The sequence below is a fragment of the Octodon degus genome, unplaced genomic scaffold (genome assembly GCF_000260255.1).
Source record: "Octodon degus isolate 3935 unplaced genomic scaffold, OctDeg1.0 scaffold00118, whole genome shotgun sequence".
Lineage (NCBI taxonomy): Eukaryota > Metazoa > Chordata > Mammalia > Rodentia > Octodontidae > Octodon > Octodon degus.
In genome coordinates this window covers 4,272,884-4,290,564 of record NW_004524694.1, presented here as the reverse complement: position 1 = coordinate 4,290,564, position 17,681 = coordinate 4,272,884, and the positions used below count along the sequence as shown (strand labels likewise).

Below are 17,681 nucleotides of genomic sequence, written 5' to 3'. Positions count from 1 at the left end.
CGGTGATCACCAATACCACAGCATTTTGATGTCTCAATGTCCTGTACCTTTGTCAAAAACAAAATATTCAAAGAAAGTAGCCCCTTGAGGACACTAGACACTGGATGTCCTATTCACATTTGAACAAATGCGTACACAGGTAAAACAGGAGATCCTGGAGGAATCATTCCCTGTCCTCCTCGTCTTCCCTTCTCTGTACTCCTCCTCCTTAAGATCTCAGTGCACGTAGTCTGTAGAAAATTACTGCTCTTTTCAGTATGAATAAAGAAAGGGTGGAACATGCCTGACTTCTGGAAGCCTAAGGCGTTGGCTGGTTTTGTGGGAAGGATGATTGGACTCCATTAAAAAAAAAATAAAAAAATATAAAAAAACTGCCTCCACATTGCTTCCAGTAATTTGGGTGTCTCTGAAGCCCAAAGAGGCAGGAAAATGGAAAAAAAGAGAAATTCCACTCTATTGAACAAATTGCAGTCCTGTCAAAGCAAATGTTAAACACTTCCTACAGTTGTGTGCAAATATTCCAATTTATAAGGAAAGATTTTTCCCAAAGGAATATGTTGACCTTTCCAAGTTGAGCTGTTCAGAAACAGAGGGACGATGCAGTGTGCTCCGATGCCAAGCACTTCTGACATTTGTGGCCAAAGAAAAAGGAAGCCTGTGATTTGCATTTATCACTGGTCCTGCCCAAGCAGCTGGGTCTGCTGTGTTTCTCTCTTGAGAGTTTTTCATTTAAAAGGTTTGGGACCGTTTCCTACTTCTATTTTGGATCACTGAGTACTCTTACAAAACCCATTTGTTTCTAATCCTGCCGGATGAAATGTACCCACTGAGGCAGGGGCCTCGGGAGCCAGCAGTGGGCAGCAGGCACACTGTGAGCCCGCAGCGTTCTCCCAACCGGCCTCAACAAAAGCAGCCCGAAGAGGAAAACAAAAAGATTTCCATCCAGCAACTGCTTTCAAATTAGAAGACTTTGCTGCTGCCGTCAGTCACTGATTTCCCCACAATAGTGATTATTATAATAACTATAGCAATAACTCCAAAGAATTTTCAAATTTAAAAAGGTTTATACACTACCTAAAAGAATTTTATTTAAAGACTGAAATACTTCAGTAGCATTCAAGTTTGTTCGAAGGTTTATTTCTGTAAAAAATTAGGTTAAAGCCTACACCCTAAATGAATAAAACACAAGTAAAATTTCTGGATTAAGGAAAGTGGTCGGGCCGTGTCATCTGCCACACCTGTGTCCTTGAAACGCCTTTGCGAGCAGCCTGCAAACATGTCACCATATACCGGATTCCTTGAAAACTGCCAGCTTGTACACGATCCTGTTAATACTAAGCACTCAGTTCTCCATGCCCTGCGTGAGTGCGTGCGTCACGGGCCTGCTTTCCGACCCCTCCTGCCATGGTGCTGCCAGCGCTCTGTGGGCCTGACTATGAAGACGACTCGCCTCTCACGCAGCGGCCATAATGCCTCCCAAGCCTCGGCGATAGCCACCGGCTTCCAAGCAACGTCCAGGCTCCCTTGTAAACACGAGAGTCGGCACCACATCCCCTCCTTGGCACCCACGTACCTCTCCGTGCTCGAAAGGTTTGCCAGTTTCTCTTTCTACATTAAATGATAGGTGCTGGCATTTCAAACTGACCTTTAATTCTTCCAAACCAGCACATGACTTCTGGCTTGTTGTCTGTATAGAGAAAATGAAACAGGAAAGCGGTCAGTAATTTTCACATCTCCCCCTGAAAGAAGTAAATGAAAAACAATTTCTTCTAAATGACCAGCCATGAGCTACTTTATTCCATTCGGGCCCCCTCTAATCAGGAAAGATTAGGCAATTCCGAAGTCCAGGTGCAGTGCCGAGCCTCACACAGCAATGGAAGCACTTGTATTTTTGCGTGCTCTGAACACAAGTTAGACATCTTTATGCACGTCTTTACTTAGCACTGTTACAAAATTCTGAGTAAAAAATGTTTTTAAAAAAGTATTTTGGAGGTTTAATTGATGTAACAAAAGGACCACTTTTTCCCCTACAAAATAAGTAATTAGTTCCTTTATTCAACAGGCTTGCAAACTGCACTGCTATAAGGGTTAAGGATTCAAATTATGATTGGTATTTTAACAAATGACATTAGCGGCAGTAGTAAATATCTCATAATGTCCTATACATAAAACGTCCTAAGAGCACATCAACATGACACTGGCGGTACATCTGAATTTTTATGCAAGATGATTGTTTTGTCCCTTTCATCCACATTCAAACAGCACAGATGACTAATTCGCCAAGGATAAAGGCAGGTTGTAGCAGAAAGGCTCTTACATAAATCCTGGCCTTTATATGTGGCCTGTGTCTCATTAACATTGTGATGGAATCAGTGAGATAATTGGCCTATTTTGCAAACATGCAAATATAAATTACATTTCATTTTGCCTGATGATAGTATCTGACCCAAATACGCTGTGAATACGTAATTACATAGCATTTACATTGTTACACGTGTCACTCATATGAACATAAAACAAAGCTAACTTCTTCCTGTTTATTAAATTTTTAGAAAACATCAATGGGCGTTCTCTACTATCATTTTTTTTTTAATTTTTTATGTATTTTTAGTACAAGGTTTACAGGGTCTCACTACACAGCTCAGACTCATAGTGATTTTCCTGTTTTCAGCCTCCCAAGTGCTGGGATTACAGGCGTGCACCACCATGCCCAGTCTCAGTCAGTCTCAGCGCGCCCCCGGGGGTGGAGAAGCGGGGAGGGCAGGGCTGGCATCGCACACAGGGGATCGAACCCTGGTCCCTGTGCTCTAAGGAGATGCTTTAGTCTGCTGAGCTATCTGGCTAGCCCAACAATTTACTTTTGACATTTACCATGTCTGTGTTACTAGCTTAGTAACTATTAGACTGAATCCACGCTGCAAATGTGTTTGCTTTGATGAATCTCTCTCTGCCCAGGCACAAATCTGTGACCACATTTTCAAGCTGTAGTGTCTACGTGGAGAATGAAGGTCTGCTGTCTCCCGCTGAGCTTATTTGCTCACTTTTCCTCTGCTTCCCAAATGGGCATACGTGTCCTCCTCTTACACACTCTACCACTGGCCAGAATCCTGGAGAGCTTGATTCTGTAAACGCTGATTTAAATTATACTGCAAAAACTTGCCTGCTTGCTTGCTTTTTTTTTATGTATTTGGTTGTTGCAGGATCTCACTACAGAGATCAGATTCGTAGTGATCCTCCTGCTTTCAGCCTCCCCAGCACTGGGATTACAGGCCTGCGCCACCATGCCCAGTCTTAATCGCTGTCTCAGCGCACCCCAGGGGCGGCGCTGGCACAGCACACCCAGGATGGAACCCCAGCTGCTGCGCTCTGCCGAAGCAGGTGCTTTAGTCCACTGAGCTCTCTGGCCGGCTGCTCTACTATAATTTATAACAACATCTTCATTGAGCTTTGCAGATCATAGTTTCAAGTTGTGAGACCTTAGAAATCAAGTCTATGTAGAACACCCAGTAATCACAAACAGCTCTCTAGCTTACTATTTTCCTGTTAATCAAGCACACAATTCACCAAAATTTGGCTTCTTTTTCTGTGAAGTGACATAGGATCTACCTCATGGGATTATGAGGAATCACACAAAGATCCAAACAGTGCTAAGCACACCTAAGATTTCTCTTTCTGTGACAAATTCCCAAGATAACCAGGTTAAAAGGCAGAAAGACTTACTCTGGATTACAGCTTCTAAAGTTTCTGTTCACCATCACTTGTCCACATTGCTTCTGCATTTGCGATGAGGCAGAACATTGCTGCAGGAGGGCATGTGGAGGAAACTGAGAAGTGAAAACGACACCATGAGGAGCAAGCACTGTGACCTCCCCTCACAGGTCATATCCCAGAGACCTACCTGAGTCCACCACGTCCCACCTTCCAAAGGTCGTGCCCCCTCCCAGCACTGCCACTGGCTGGTGACCCAGGTTTACAGGGTGGGCATTATTAGGTTCAGGCCCTATTTATGATTGAAACCATAGCAGCATATTTAACATTAACTCTTTTCTTATTAAAAAGGTGTAAAGAAGTATTTCAGAATCAACTTCCCCCCTCCTTTGTAAAGAAAGGACTGCGAATACAGGACCTCATGTGGAAGGGTGTGGACAGGATTTCCCACTTACCATTTGTTGAGTGCTCATACTAACACAGAAGGTCTGTTTATTCTTAAAACCACTCTCTCCATTTATAAAACATCTTACAAATCAAGCAACATTTCAAGTTGCACCACTGGCTGCAGCTCTGAGACGCTATCAAAGTTGTGCTCAGATCAATTTATAAGGAATATTTTACGAAATAGCCATAGAAGTCTTCTTGTCTTCATTACTTTTCTTTTGTTGCTGGGACAAAATACCCAACACCCAAAATAAAGGAAGGAAAGGTTTATTTAGCTCACAGGTGGTGGTGGTTTCAATCCACACTCGGCTGGCTCCAAGGCAGAGCGGCACATGGCAGAGAGCAGGCTTCACGGTGGCGGCAAAGCAGCAGAGAGCCAAGGGAGGAACAGCGGCTGCAGCAGCTCGCCAGCCTCTCTCCCTCCCTTCTATTGTATTCAGGGTATCTGCCCTCAGTAGGGGTAGCACCTACCCCTGTAACCCCTGCATTGGATCATGAATTAACCACAAACTCTAGAAGCCTGCCCCAATGACCATGTGAGGCTTTGGGGGGTCCACTAGACACAAACCATAACACTCCTGAAAGAGAAGGCTGAGATTAGTGTGGATTGGCCAGACCTGTACTAACAGTTTCTCTACAAACCTGCTGGTTGTGAATCAGCAGTCTTAGTAGAAAGTATGCAGAGGCAGGTCATAGAAATTTGTACACTGAGGGAGGGAAGAGGAGAGGGAGGTTTTCCTAGAATAGTGTCTCTTATTATCCTAGAAGACTGAGGCTTTTGGTGAAAAAGCAAATTACACATTCTCATAAATTCTGCTTGGGGCCAGCGAGACAGCTCAGCAGACTAAAAGACCTGCTTAGGCAGGCTCAGGCAAGTGCAGAGACCAAGGTTTGATCCCCCGCACCACATGCAGTGCCAGCCCCGCCCCCAGGGCGGGCTGAGCAGGCCAGAGTCCGGGTGTAGTGGTGCACGCCTGTAATCCCAGTGCTGGGAAGGCTGAAAGCAGGAGGATCAGTATGAGTTCAAGCTGCATAGTAAGACCCTACAACAACCAAATACATTAAAAATGATAATAAAATAAACTTACTATGCTTACTAATCATGCCCAATTGCTATGACTAAAGGATGCTCAAAATAAAAAGTAGAAAGCAAAGTTTTTTTAAAAAAATGTTTAGTATAAAAGGAGTCTCTAGCTGTTGTTAGAACCATGGAACAGCAACTGTGGTCAATGTTAAAAAATGAAGCCATACAGAATAACTTTCCTTCTACTTGCACAGAGCACCTAAAACAACAAACTAGGTAAATGGCAGAAATGAGGTTAAGTTATAAGACATCATGAAAATATACAATAAATGTTTAAATTTTAAAATTTTTGTTAGTGACACTGCTATTAATTCCTCCCAAAATATTTCCCCGTATTTCAAACACACTTATCCCATTATTTTTTGCCACTTTCTGAAGCAGTTCTTTATAAAATCTGATCAAAACTAGTTTGAATGCTGCTGTCACGTGATACGCAATGGCCTGGCAGGTTCTTAAGAACACTATGGTGCATCCACCCGCACGCCGTTATGCAGACCCGGCAGTCTCCCACTTCTGGCTCTCCCCCAAGTCAAAATGAGGTGAGAGGTAAACATTTTGAATCAAATTAGGACACTGAGGAAACCATGACTAGACAACTAAAGATACAGTGGGCCCTCTAGTGACAAGTGGCCTCAGGTACGAACAACTTGGGTTGTGACCTGAGTTTTAGGTTTAACTGAGGACCAGTCTTGAGTTATGAGCCCAACACCAGCTGCTTGTGCAAGTGAAGACTCGTGATGCCCCACACACGTGTTGGAGCACACAGGCGTCAGTCTGAGGCCAGATGTACTCGTCAGTTTTCATATAATGACTACAATTACTACTATCAGAGTGCCTCCCAAAAAGTTAGAAAAGAAACTAAGAAAGGAAGGGACAGTGACGAAAGCAATCACAATTTTAAAGAAAACTGAAGAAATATGAGAGTGGCATTCACATGAGCAATCTTGCTAACTTGTACAGCATGTTGAAGTCCACCATCCTGACAGTACTACAGAGAAAACATTTGTACAAGGAAGCTAGTATTGCTGAAGGTGTGACTCAAATTATTAAGTCCCCATCAGCAGCACTGGACAAGTTGGAACAGCTACTACCCGTGCAGATAAACAAAGAGCAGATGGCAAGTGATAGCCTCAGTCTATAACCTGTGAAAATACTGGGGCTACAGCTGTAGATATCGTACAGAATAACCCATGAAATGACAATGGTGAAACATTTCATGCCAGTAAGGGCTGGATTAAAATTTTACAATGAGACTGGGTTTATTGCACCACTAGGCATGATAAAAAGGGCTGCCAAAAGTTGCATGCACGTCAAAATGATGACAGAAAGAAAGGGCTTTTGCTCTCACCAATTTTCAGCTGTGAGGAAACCGGCCTTTTCTGAAAGAAAATGGCTGAAAGAACATATATTACCCAGGAAGAGAAGAAAATGCCAGGCCACAGCCTATGCTGGACAGGCTAACTTTACTACTATGTGCCAATGAGTGGTGACCCCAAAGTAAACTCTCTCTTGGTTTATCACCCCGAGACCCTGGAGGAGATCGCTGTCACTCATGCACAAGATTTAGAAGAATTGGCTGAAGAATTCCCATAGCTACCAGCTGAGTTGCTCCCACCTTAGGCACTCTTCTACGCCACCTATGGACCAGCAGGTTACAGCTAACTTCAGGAATCTATACACCAAACCTGAAGAACTTCCAGATGGTCCCAGATACAGGTTTAAGTCTTAAAGCATTCTAGAAGAAACATTACAACATCCTTTCCAGTGTGTGGTTGAGAAATCTTTGGCCAGGATCTAAGGATTCATATCTGCCTAGAAAAAAAGCATGGCCTAAAGTCATACAGGTGACTTAGAAGGCCAGGTAGAGGAGCCTGAGCCTTCAATTTACCCTGTAGTTGATGATACTGTCGCCATAGCAGAGTCCACAGGCCTACAGGTAAACAGTGGTGAAGGTGAGGAACTGGGGGAGGAGCATTCAGACAAATCATCTGTAGAGGAGCTTCCGCAATTTCTGGCTGAGCAACAGAGTGGCAGCTGATGAGCTTCTGAAGAAGAGGGAGAGCATCAGCAATCAGTGCAGCAAAGTTTTCCTTCTGAAATAAAGGAAATCATGAGAAAGTGGCCAGAACTACAAAATTTATAGAGAAGACCCACCCAGAGAAAAGCCAATCAATGCATTCACTTGCTTAATGACGTCATGTCACGCTACAGAACAGTGTTAAAGAAAAGACAGAAAATGACAACCTTAAACCAGTTTTTAGTTCTGAAAAGGTTAAGACCTAGTAAGCCCGAAGCACATCCTAGTGGGTTACTTTTCCCAGGTCAGAAAAGACACCAGAGGGGGTAGGGAGGTAGCTCAGTAGAATAAGCGCCTGCATGGCAAGCTCAGGATCCTGAATTCAATCCCCAGTACTGAAAAAAAAAAAAAAAAAAAAAGATTAGAAAGGACACCCAGAGGGGTCTTGCGGGTTAGTTCAGTTGTTTAAAGCACCTGCTGGGACAAATTTAGCTAGGCACAGGAGACTGTGGTTCGATTCCCAGCTCCACATGCCACACCAGACATGCCCTTAAGGCAGCCTGAGCCAGCCAAAGGAAAAGGAAAGGAAGGAAGGACACCAGAGAGCCAGAGTCCTTATGTGCTTATGGAAGGGGACTTTCCTTCCAAACAGTAACCACCTTCCATTTAATCCTCCCTTCCTGCACACTAAAGATGTCAACTGGATGGTAAGCACAGTATGAAATTGTTTCTGGTAAACAAATACATTTTATACCTTTTTGATGAATATACTAGGAAAATTATTGGTGTTTCTAGCAAATTATGCACGTTATACAACTCTTTTATCATGAGGTTAGTTAAGGGGTGCTTTGGGAGGTCCGGAATACATTATGGGTATTTCCCTATTTCTTAAGAGAAAAAGTTTTGATTACAACCAACATGAGTTGTGACCAGCTCTCATAAATGAATGGAATTCCTAAGTCAAGGGTCCACTGTTCTTACAGAAGAGGATGTCTACAACTGCTTCAGAAAGTGGCAAAAAACATGGGATACGTTTTTCCGAAGTGGAGAAGTATTTGAGGGGGACTGATGGTTATGTCCTTTAATGTACAATTTTTTAATTCAAACATTCACTTTACCTTTCAATCAGACCATATATCACGACCTAAAATATGCTTTTCATGGATCCACCACCCTGCACTGAAATTGTTATTATTATTTCTAAAACTAGAAATTGTTATTAAAATAAAAAAAGAGAAAAACAAACTATAAGCTTTGGAGTTAAAGAAAACAGTTCGTGACCATTAAGCACATATCCTATGTATATAACGCAATGATTTCTCTTTTGACCACAACGTATCCAATTTTATATGAGAACCAGTTATATGTCAACAGGGGTTTTTTCTGCAAGAAAAATATACTTGTTTCTCTCTGACTCATGACTATTACTTCTAAACATTTTTTATTTTTAAATTATCAAAATACAAACAAAACCCTGCACATGTGAAAATCATGATCAAACCAAAGTCTGATACTTTCCAAATACTGGGGAAAAGCAGTAAAAGTAATTATAATAAGGAGCTATCCTTATAATCCCCTAATTTAAAAGAAATCATGTAGTGTTCCCACACTAACCAAAAGTAAATTACTAAATACAGAGGGTAAGAAATAACTGACTGGGGGCCGGGGAGATAGTTCAGTTGAATAATCACTTGCCCGGCAAGCTCAAGGGCCTGAGTTCAATCCCCGGCTCCGCAAAAAAAAAAAAAAAAAAAGAAATAACCGACTAAAAGTTTGAATCCCTCTATAAAATAGGGGGTTTACTAGCAAAAATCTAATAAACATGGTAAATGAAAATGTGGCCTGGAGCGTTCACAAGCTTCCCACTAACGTCAACCGACAGACCACATGACCACATTCAATCCAGAGGTTTAGCCCTAGGCCTTAGGAGCATCTCATTGTATACTTAATAAATTTACTACAAATTACCACTTTAGTAGTTAAATATATTAGCCAGGCATAGTGGGTGCATGCCTGTAATCCCAGCATTCTGGATGGGGTTGAAGCAGGAAGGTCCCAAGTTTGAGCCCAACCTGGGCAACTTAGATACTGTCTCAAAATAAAACTAAGGAAGGGCTGAGGACTTAACTCAATGAGAAGAGCCTGGGCTCAAACCAAAGTCACATATATTAGCAATGTTTGGCCTATAAAGTGTCTATATTTTAAAACTACACAAAATATTAATCCCACAAGTAATTTTTTTTTTTTTTTCCTGGCTGGCTCAGGCTGCCTGAAGTGCATGTCTGGTAAGGCATGAGGAGCTGGGGATCGAACCGTGGTCCGTGCTCCTGACTGGGTTTGCCCCAGCAGGCGCTTAAATAACTGAGCTAACCCACAAGCCCCCTCCACAAGTAACTTTTTTTTTTTTTTCTCTGAATGCCTTCAGGGCAGGTTTGGCTGGCTTGAGTTGTGGGGATTGAACCACAGCAACCTGAGCCTGACTGCTTTGTTGAAGCAACCACTTAAAGAACTGAGCTAAGGGGCAGGCCCCCTCACAAGTAACTTTTAATAAGATAAAAATCTTTTAAAATTCTGAAGCTGTAGGAAATCAGGCTTGTGCAGTTTATGGAGACAAATTTAATGGAATTTTAAATTATCAAATCTTTTTAACCCCTCCCCCAAGCAACATGAACACACATTCAAACATTTCTGTAAGGTAGGCCAGTCAAAATCAGCAGGAACAGTTGGTTGTTCCTCTCCTTCATAATTCAGTGAGTCCATAACATCCTCTTAGCCAACAAGATAGGTGGCCTACATGGTGTCAGATATAAAACACCAATATAGAATTCATCCAAAAGCTTGAAATATCAGAAGGGAAGGCTTCCTGCATTTGTAAATCAATGGCTTTGGATGGGGAGGTACTTGAAGATACCATAATATTTTAAAATCTAGAGTAAAAGGGAAAACCTATTTGTAGCAGTTCTTAAAACTCACAAGTTATAATGTAAAACAAATTTGCCATTTTAGCTGGTTTTCAATGTTCATACATGCTAATAAATTACAAATATGTATATCAGTGCAACATCATCCAAAAGAAAATGATGTAAAAATATTTATGATAAATAATTTTATTGCATTTAATGCCATTTTCTTGAAAACCAAAATCAAATTCTATAACATATCAAACAAACAAGCCTAGTTCAGATTAGAGAAAAATGCTGACACCAAAATGAGGAAATGAAAGCCCTCCCTACAATTTGTCTAATTTAGGTCAGGTCACATGAAAACAGAAGGGTATTAAAATTATTTATTTTATAATTATGAACACTGAAGGAAAGCATGATAGCAGGGTTCTTTTTTCCACCATGAAATTATACACATTTAGCTAGAAACACTAGCTTCAGAGGTACCAGTATATCCCATTTGTAATCATTTCTGGACAGCAAACAATCGTCTTATATTTGGAGTACGTTAAGGAAAATAACACCTCCCAAGTCTTCGCTGTCCCTTTGAGCTCAGTCACTGAGAGCCCAAGGTAAGGAGGGAGAATCCGCGTGTCCCGGATGGCTTGATGAAGGCGTTAAAATCAAGCAGTGTGTTTGCATCCTGAAAACACACTTCAGTCCATACAAGCGTCGTGCGGACTGCAGAGCTGATTTCTCCTACTGGCACTGTGACACTCGGGGCAGGCTGCTTATGAAAGCTTTACACCGATTTTGTTCTGCTCCTTCTTCATCAGCCTCTGTGCTTCCTTTTCCATTTTCTTCCTTTGTTGCTCCGCTGCTCTCTTTTCTCTGTCTGCTAACTTCTGTTGCCTGCACAGAAACACGCTTGTTATCTTTCAGAAAATACCACACAGGTAAAATGGTGGAAGAGTTCCAGGAAAAAAGAATCATGCCTTTTTCTTATCATGAAGTGAATATCTAAGTCTTAAAGCTTCTCACTGGTTTTTCAAAGACTTTCAAAAACAGTATTCCTGATAATCCTCAGAACTGAACCTACCAAACAGAGGCGGTATTATCTCTACTTCTCAAACGCACACAATGACACACCAAGGCTATGTGATCTGCCTAAAATCATAGGATTAAGTACATGGGATAAGAAGCCACATCAGTGTGCCTTTTTCTTCAGATTACATCCTCTTAAACACCATTACTGGGCACCACAGCTTTTTCTCTGGGGGTGGGGAGGGTACCATTCTTAAAGGCTTGACACTGAGGGTAAAATTGCCTATTATAATAGTTCAAACAATCAGCTAAAGGATGGTAAGAACATAGTTGTGTATAAGACACTCACACACAGCTTCCACCTACAAGCTAGAAATCTATTTAGGATTAACATCTGACCAGACCTACTAAACACCAGAGTACTAATTCCACGTTATATACACACTCTTAACCCCTGCCACAATTCCACCAGTCCTGAATCACAAAACCTCTCTGTTCTTAGTGACAATGAGCTGGGGTATGGCTAGAATGATGAAACAGAAGAGAGGAGAGGCTCAACACACACTGGCCCTAAATCTGAAAGGTCAAAGTATGAGAAAATAATTCAAAAAATATGCACAGTGGAGGAAGTAGTAGGTTACAACTGGAAATATGACAGGCAGCATTAGGTTCTATGCAGTAAAATGTTACTATAGAGGGTAGCATTTGTACAAATTAAAACTGAACATGAAGATCAAGGGCTCTCAATCACAATATCAATAAGTAGTTACCAATAACCAAAATTCAAGAAAACCACAAAACTTATTTTTGGCACCATTTCGACATTTGCCATCAATTCTTTAAGTTTATAAAGAACAAAAAAAAATCTAGTTTTCAACTAGCTCTGCCTATCTACATGAAAAATTGATCATTCACACTAAAACACCTAGAATTCTAATAGCATAAAAGGAGATTTAAAAACAAAACTAGGTTATAAACAAGGTAATCAAGTTTTTATCTGGTTATTAGCTCAGCAACAAATATTCCTGGCACAAGAAGAAATTTAGGTTTCCCTGAAGACAATGTTTATATACGTATTTGTGCAGGTTCATGCCTTCATTTGCTAATGTATTAGAATCTTCTACCTTTAAAAATAATAATAGTATTGGAGCATTTTACAGTGGTGCTTGAAGAAGACGGATAATATGAACGTGGACATACTTAACAATGCTTAGTGTTATTCTGGGCATACTAATAACATACTTCCGTATCCCTGTCTGCATTGTTCAGCATGCAGCATGTCTGTGGGTTATTACCAATCTCACTCTCCCAAGCCATTTTAATGCAAATGTATCTTTCACTTCTGTTTTGTTAGGGACCACAAGAGTGAGACAGAACAGAGGTTTTCATCATACACTCAACATTAAGATGTTTGAGAGCTCACAGTAAACTTTCCAGCACTGTCATTAAGAGTAGTGACTCAAAATGAACATCTCTTTCCTTTATCTCTGAGGCTAAAAACATTAGTAATCACTAGAATGCCCCAAATTTTCTAAAACACTGACTTATGTATCTGTGATTTTTAAAAAATTTGTATTTATTTATGTATTTTATGTATTTAGCACAGGGTCTACAGGGTCTCACTACACAGATCGGATTCATAGTGGGCCTCCTGTTTTCAGCCTCCCAAGCGCTGGGATCGCACGTGTGCGCCACCACACCCAGTCTCAGCGGCCTTCTCAACATGGCCGGGGGCGGGGCCAGCACAGCACACCAGGGATTGAACCCTGGTCCCTACGCCTGAGCTATCTGGCCAGCCCTCTGTGATTTTTTTAAAAGAGTATGTGTCCTTTTTTGATGCTCCTTGAATAAAATGTTGTAGTTCGCAATTTTTTAACAAGAAATAAGTATTAAAAAATCTCACAACTTTACACTTTACTTTCAAAACAAAACAAAAACACATGCTAAAACTAGATAAAATGAAAAATAAAAAATCACCCATAACTTCCAGCTACTTAACTGCACCCTCTGCTGGCTGTTAAAAACAACTGTAATTTACCAACAAAGCCCAGAGAGCAAAATACAAAAACGAAAGACAGATAAAATAGTTAAAATTACCTTACTTTTAAAATATAAAAAAAATCATGTCACTGCATTTTACTCTTTTTAAAAATACATAATTTAGACATTTATATATAAGTTTTTATCAATGTCATAAGATCTTCATGATAAATTTTTTCTTTATGCCGACTTAATATACAAGTAGCAAGAACTGTTTATTGCTCACAGAAGCAAAAATAACTACCAACAAGAACAAACCCTAAAGCCTGCTGAGTGACGCTGATCTTACCGTTGCTCGAGACTGACTTGCGTGGCTCTCCTGCACATCCATTAAGGTGTTTTACAGATGTAGGTGCTACGATAATTTGCACTCAAATAGTGCTGGATCTATTCTAACCCATGAGAAAATGAAAACAAAGTTATAACTTCTGCCCTCGAAGAACACACAGTGTGGCGGTAGCTCCCTTTCATAGGAGGACATATCATGACTGCAGTATAGCATTTATGTAAAAGATTTTACATGCCATTAACAAGGTTATTCTTTATTCCCTATAATTTTTTTATTCTTAGTCATATAAAATAGCAAATGCAGTCTGAGAAACAGAACAAGTCCATATTATCTACAGATAAGTGATCTTTCACCTGACAAAGAAATAACACTTGGCAGAACTGCCTGCCCTGACCTTAAACGCTACAGGAAACGATTCTCGGTGTTCTACTCAGGTTATAATGTCAACGTCACACAATACCTCAGAACTTCTTCTGCCTGCCAGGCTGCATCTTCCTCCTCTTCCCATGCATTGGTATTTTCTTGCCAGGTATCCAAGTCACCTAATTCAGACTACAATGAAAAATAAAGCGAAAGTAAGACAGCAGAAACTTCCTTTCTTCACAAAGCAGTCAAGAGTGTCTTTAAAAAAATGCAACTGAGAACCGATCACTCTCCTGTGCTTTCCTAACTTCCACGCTAAATTCTATACAGGCAAAAATGGTTTGGCTCCTGGTTTGCCTTGAACTGCAGGTTTCCTAAGGACTCTCCATGCAAAGAGCCCTGGGGAGGCCCTCCTTTCCTCTTGCATTGTATGGGGTATTCTTTTATACTCAGTTTTCTACTTTTGCTTAGTTTGGAATAGACAATAGATTTTCTTCCCAGTTCTCTTTTTAAAAGAAGGGACAGAGAAAAGGAGAGAAGAGACCAACTGGTCCTAGACCTAATTAGAAATGCTTGACTATAATGCGGACTGAGAAGTGTCCAAGCTAGCACACTCATCTTCATTTAAGTTTATAGAATCTGTATTTTTTCAGTGGTACTTCCAATCTGCACACCAGGTGACAATGACAAGTCAGGAAGGCTTACCTCTTTTGGAATATTATTTCTACTTCATGCTTCCTGTTCCATGTCCTAGATACCTGATCATCAGGTTGGTCAATACCTTTCCTATTTCCCAAGCCAAACCTCTAAATGATCATTTTTTTCTCCCAAGAGTCAGTAAAAATGATCTTCCTACAATATTCAGTTAGGTGTGAAAGTAGTAACACGTGCACAATGACTTGTACCCGTATGTGTGTACTTAGCCCTGCATGTTTTGGACTTTATTCCCTTGATCATATGCAAAATACCACTCTCTATTAAAAATTACTTCTGATTACCTTCTTTTCTATATATTTCTAAAAGCAGGTAATTCAAAGAGGCATTATTAAAGCAACTGAAAGTATAAGTGACTTGACATGCTGTAGCAATTAAGATTCATGACAAGTTGGTACAAGTCTTATTCGTTTGTACCTTTGTCAATACTGATATTACACTTACTGTTCTACCGCTGATAATTTATTAACACTTACTTTGAGTAGCTTAAAGAACAAGGTCAAAGTTTTCTTCATGTTACCAGGTTACCTATTTCTCATTTGTAAATTTTCCATTTATAATAGTTATTTATCCTTCTACTCAGATGTTTCTTGCTGTTATGTAAAGAAAAGTTTGATATGGCGCAACAGAGTGAGCGCTTGCCTGGCAAGCGCAAGGGCCTGAGTTCAATCCCTGGTTCCACAAAAAAAAAAAAAAAAGAATATCCAAAACAAATTATAAACCCAAGAACAAACTAAAAAACATAAAAGGTGACACAAAAAATAACATCACCAGTGTAAAAGGAGTTCCCACAATATACATAAGGAATTTCAGAAGAAAAATAACGTTTGGCTTAAAAAGTAATTTAATTATAGAATATTAAGGTATTTTTGGTATACTGAACAGTCAAGTTGATGATCACCCACTCTAATGCAATCAAAGCCTCTCTCAACATTTTCTGCTTGGGTGGAAAATAGGTAAAAATAACACTGAAGCCCTCTGCTCTGTTTCCTTTCCCAATCCTCTAAGTGGCTCTATGTTGACAACTTTACAATAAGCAATATTACAGTAACATAATTTCAGTTTAGATTTAAGCATTGCTAATTCTGTGGGCAGGACTGAACTAGTTTACTATTATGGATCAAATATATATGAATAAAGTTTAAAATCAAGAAATATACAAAAGAAAAAATTAGTATGAGATTACATTACTCCACGAAATCTCTATAATGTTACTATCTGTCACAATTATCATGTAACTACTTAAGAGTCATTGAAGTCTGTGATTAGGTGTATGACCACTTATCCACTATTATGCCTCCCACAGCAGACTGTATTCTTCTGAGGTAAGAATCTGTCTGTTTATTCACGTCTGTATTACTAGCACCTATCACAGGAACGGCTGTTGAGCAATAAATTCAAATCTAGCATGAACACGGATCTCCTGGGTACAAGGGCCTCAGAAGTTTAAAAAACATAAATAAGATTCATAGGATGGATAAATGTGGTGATTTAAAATATACCCTCAAACTCAATTTTCCTTCCCTTAAAAGGTGTCACCTAACTGCATTTAGGCCTGGATTTAGCGACTGGCATCTAAAAACCAAAGTCAGATGACCGACAATGCACCCTCGTCAGGCTATGTCCTAAGAACGCGCTGTGCTGCTGGCCTACCTCATGACCTAACTTGCTCTCTTGGGGCCCTTGTTGTGGGAAACCTGCAGTTACACCATCATGAGAACTAACAGTGCCATGCAGAGGCCCCTGGCAAGGCACTAAGGGTCTGTGCCCACCAAGAATTTGCCAGCCACATGAGCAAGTCAGCATCCAAAGATCCCTCCACTGTGAGCCATGGTACCGCCTTGGACACCCTGAGCCAGAGCCATCCAGTTTAGTGGCCCTGGACTCCAGATATACACAAACTATATGAGAGAACGTTTATTATGTTGAAAGTCAGTAAAGTCAGGTAGTTACAGAGTAGATCAATAATAAAAATCTAAGTCCACTTAAGTGTTGGTCCAACAGTCTAGGTGTGAGGGACAGATATTTGTTTTGTTTTGTTTCCTGGTACAGGCAACTAAAGTCAGAGCCTTATACAGTACTGAGCTACCTTCCCAGCACCTTATTTTTGTTCTATTTTTTATTTTGAGACAGGAGTTCCCTAAGTTGCTAAGTTATTCAGGAAATAACTCTCTTTCCTCAGCCTCTCAGTGCTGGGATTCCATGCGTGTGCCAACACATCCAGTGGCGTTTGTTTTAAAAACTCCAAAGCTGATTTCTCTGTGTTCCGAAGTTTGAGAACTTCAGGCTACTTTGTTCAGTATTTTTCAGCTTTAAAGAATTTCATTTTAAGTCAAATGCACTTCAAATAAAATCACACTTTAAATGTAAAAATACTCTGAGAACAGCATGCTGCTAGGCTGGCAATGCAGCTCAGAGAGCAGGCCCAGTGCCTAGTGTCTAGTACTGCCAAACAAACAAAGCCACAACACACTCTAACTTGCTACTAATATTAAGGTTAGTCACCTCAGGAGTGATCTTTCCCAGTTCTTACTTTTTTTTTTTTTTGGGGGGGGGGAGTGGAACCAGAGATTGAACTCAGGCCCTTGAGCTTGCCAGGTAAGCACTTATTCTACTGAGCCATCTCCCCGGTCCCAATTCTAACTTTTTAAATAGCACATTTTATCTCTCTTTCTTGTGTACAATGGGTTCCTGATCTTTATAATATCATAAAATGTCAGGATTGGTGCAATTTCCAGTTGACTTCCTACAAGCTGCTAAATATGTTTCAAAGTGACAGAACTATAATGTTCAATTCATTCAGAGTCTTGTCCTTTTCTTTTAAGACAGAAAACCCCAAACCTTTATTACTGATACCCCATTAATATACTTACAGATTGATGAATAAAAGGCATATCCTGCGTAGCTGCTAATCTACTGGAGAAACCTGTGCTACCATCTGGAATGCCAAAATTTAATGGCTCTCTTTTCTTAACAACGATCTGAAAGATTAATTCAAATAGGATTAAAGGGATATTTTGTACTGAGCTATATAAAAAGAAACAAGTGACTACTGCATTTTTTTTTTTTTTTTTTTTTTTTTTTTTTTTTTTT

The 17,681-nt window shown here is 40.3% G+C and overlaps 1 protein-coding gene across 2 annotated transcripts in view; it reads right to left on the bottom strand.

Moving 5' to 3' along the window:
- Window positions 1-10,527: 10,527 nt before the first annotated feature.
- The window catches only part of Ebag9 (estrogen receptor binding site associated, antigen, 9), a 23,368-nt gene continuing 16,214 nt past the window's right edge, over window positions 10,528-17,681 (bottom strand). For both annotated transcript variants that reach the window (XM_004640077.2, XM_023699954.1), the window contains exons 5-7: window positions 17,462-17,569; window positions 13,972-14,063; window positions 10,528-11,050 (exon numbers count right to left, since the gene is read on the bottom strand). In XM_004640077.2, coding sequence (XP_004640134.1) covers window positions 10,930-11,050; window positions 13,972-14,063; window positions 17,462-17,569 — 321 coding nt within the window. In that variant the 3' untranslated portion in view covers window positions 10,528-10,929. The remainder of the gene's footprint in view (window positions 11,051-13,971; window positions 14,064-17,461; window positions 17,570-17,681) is intronic.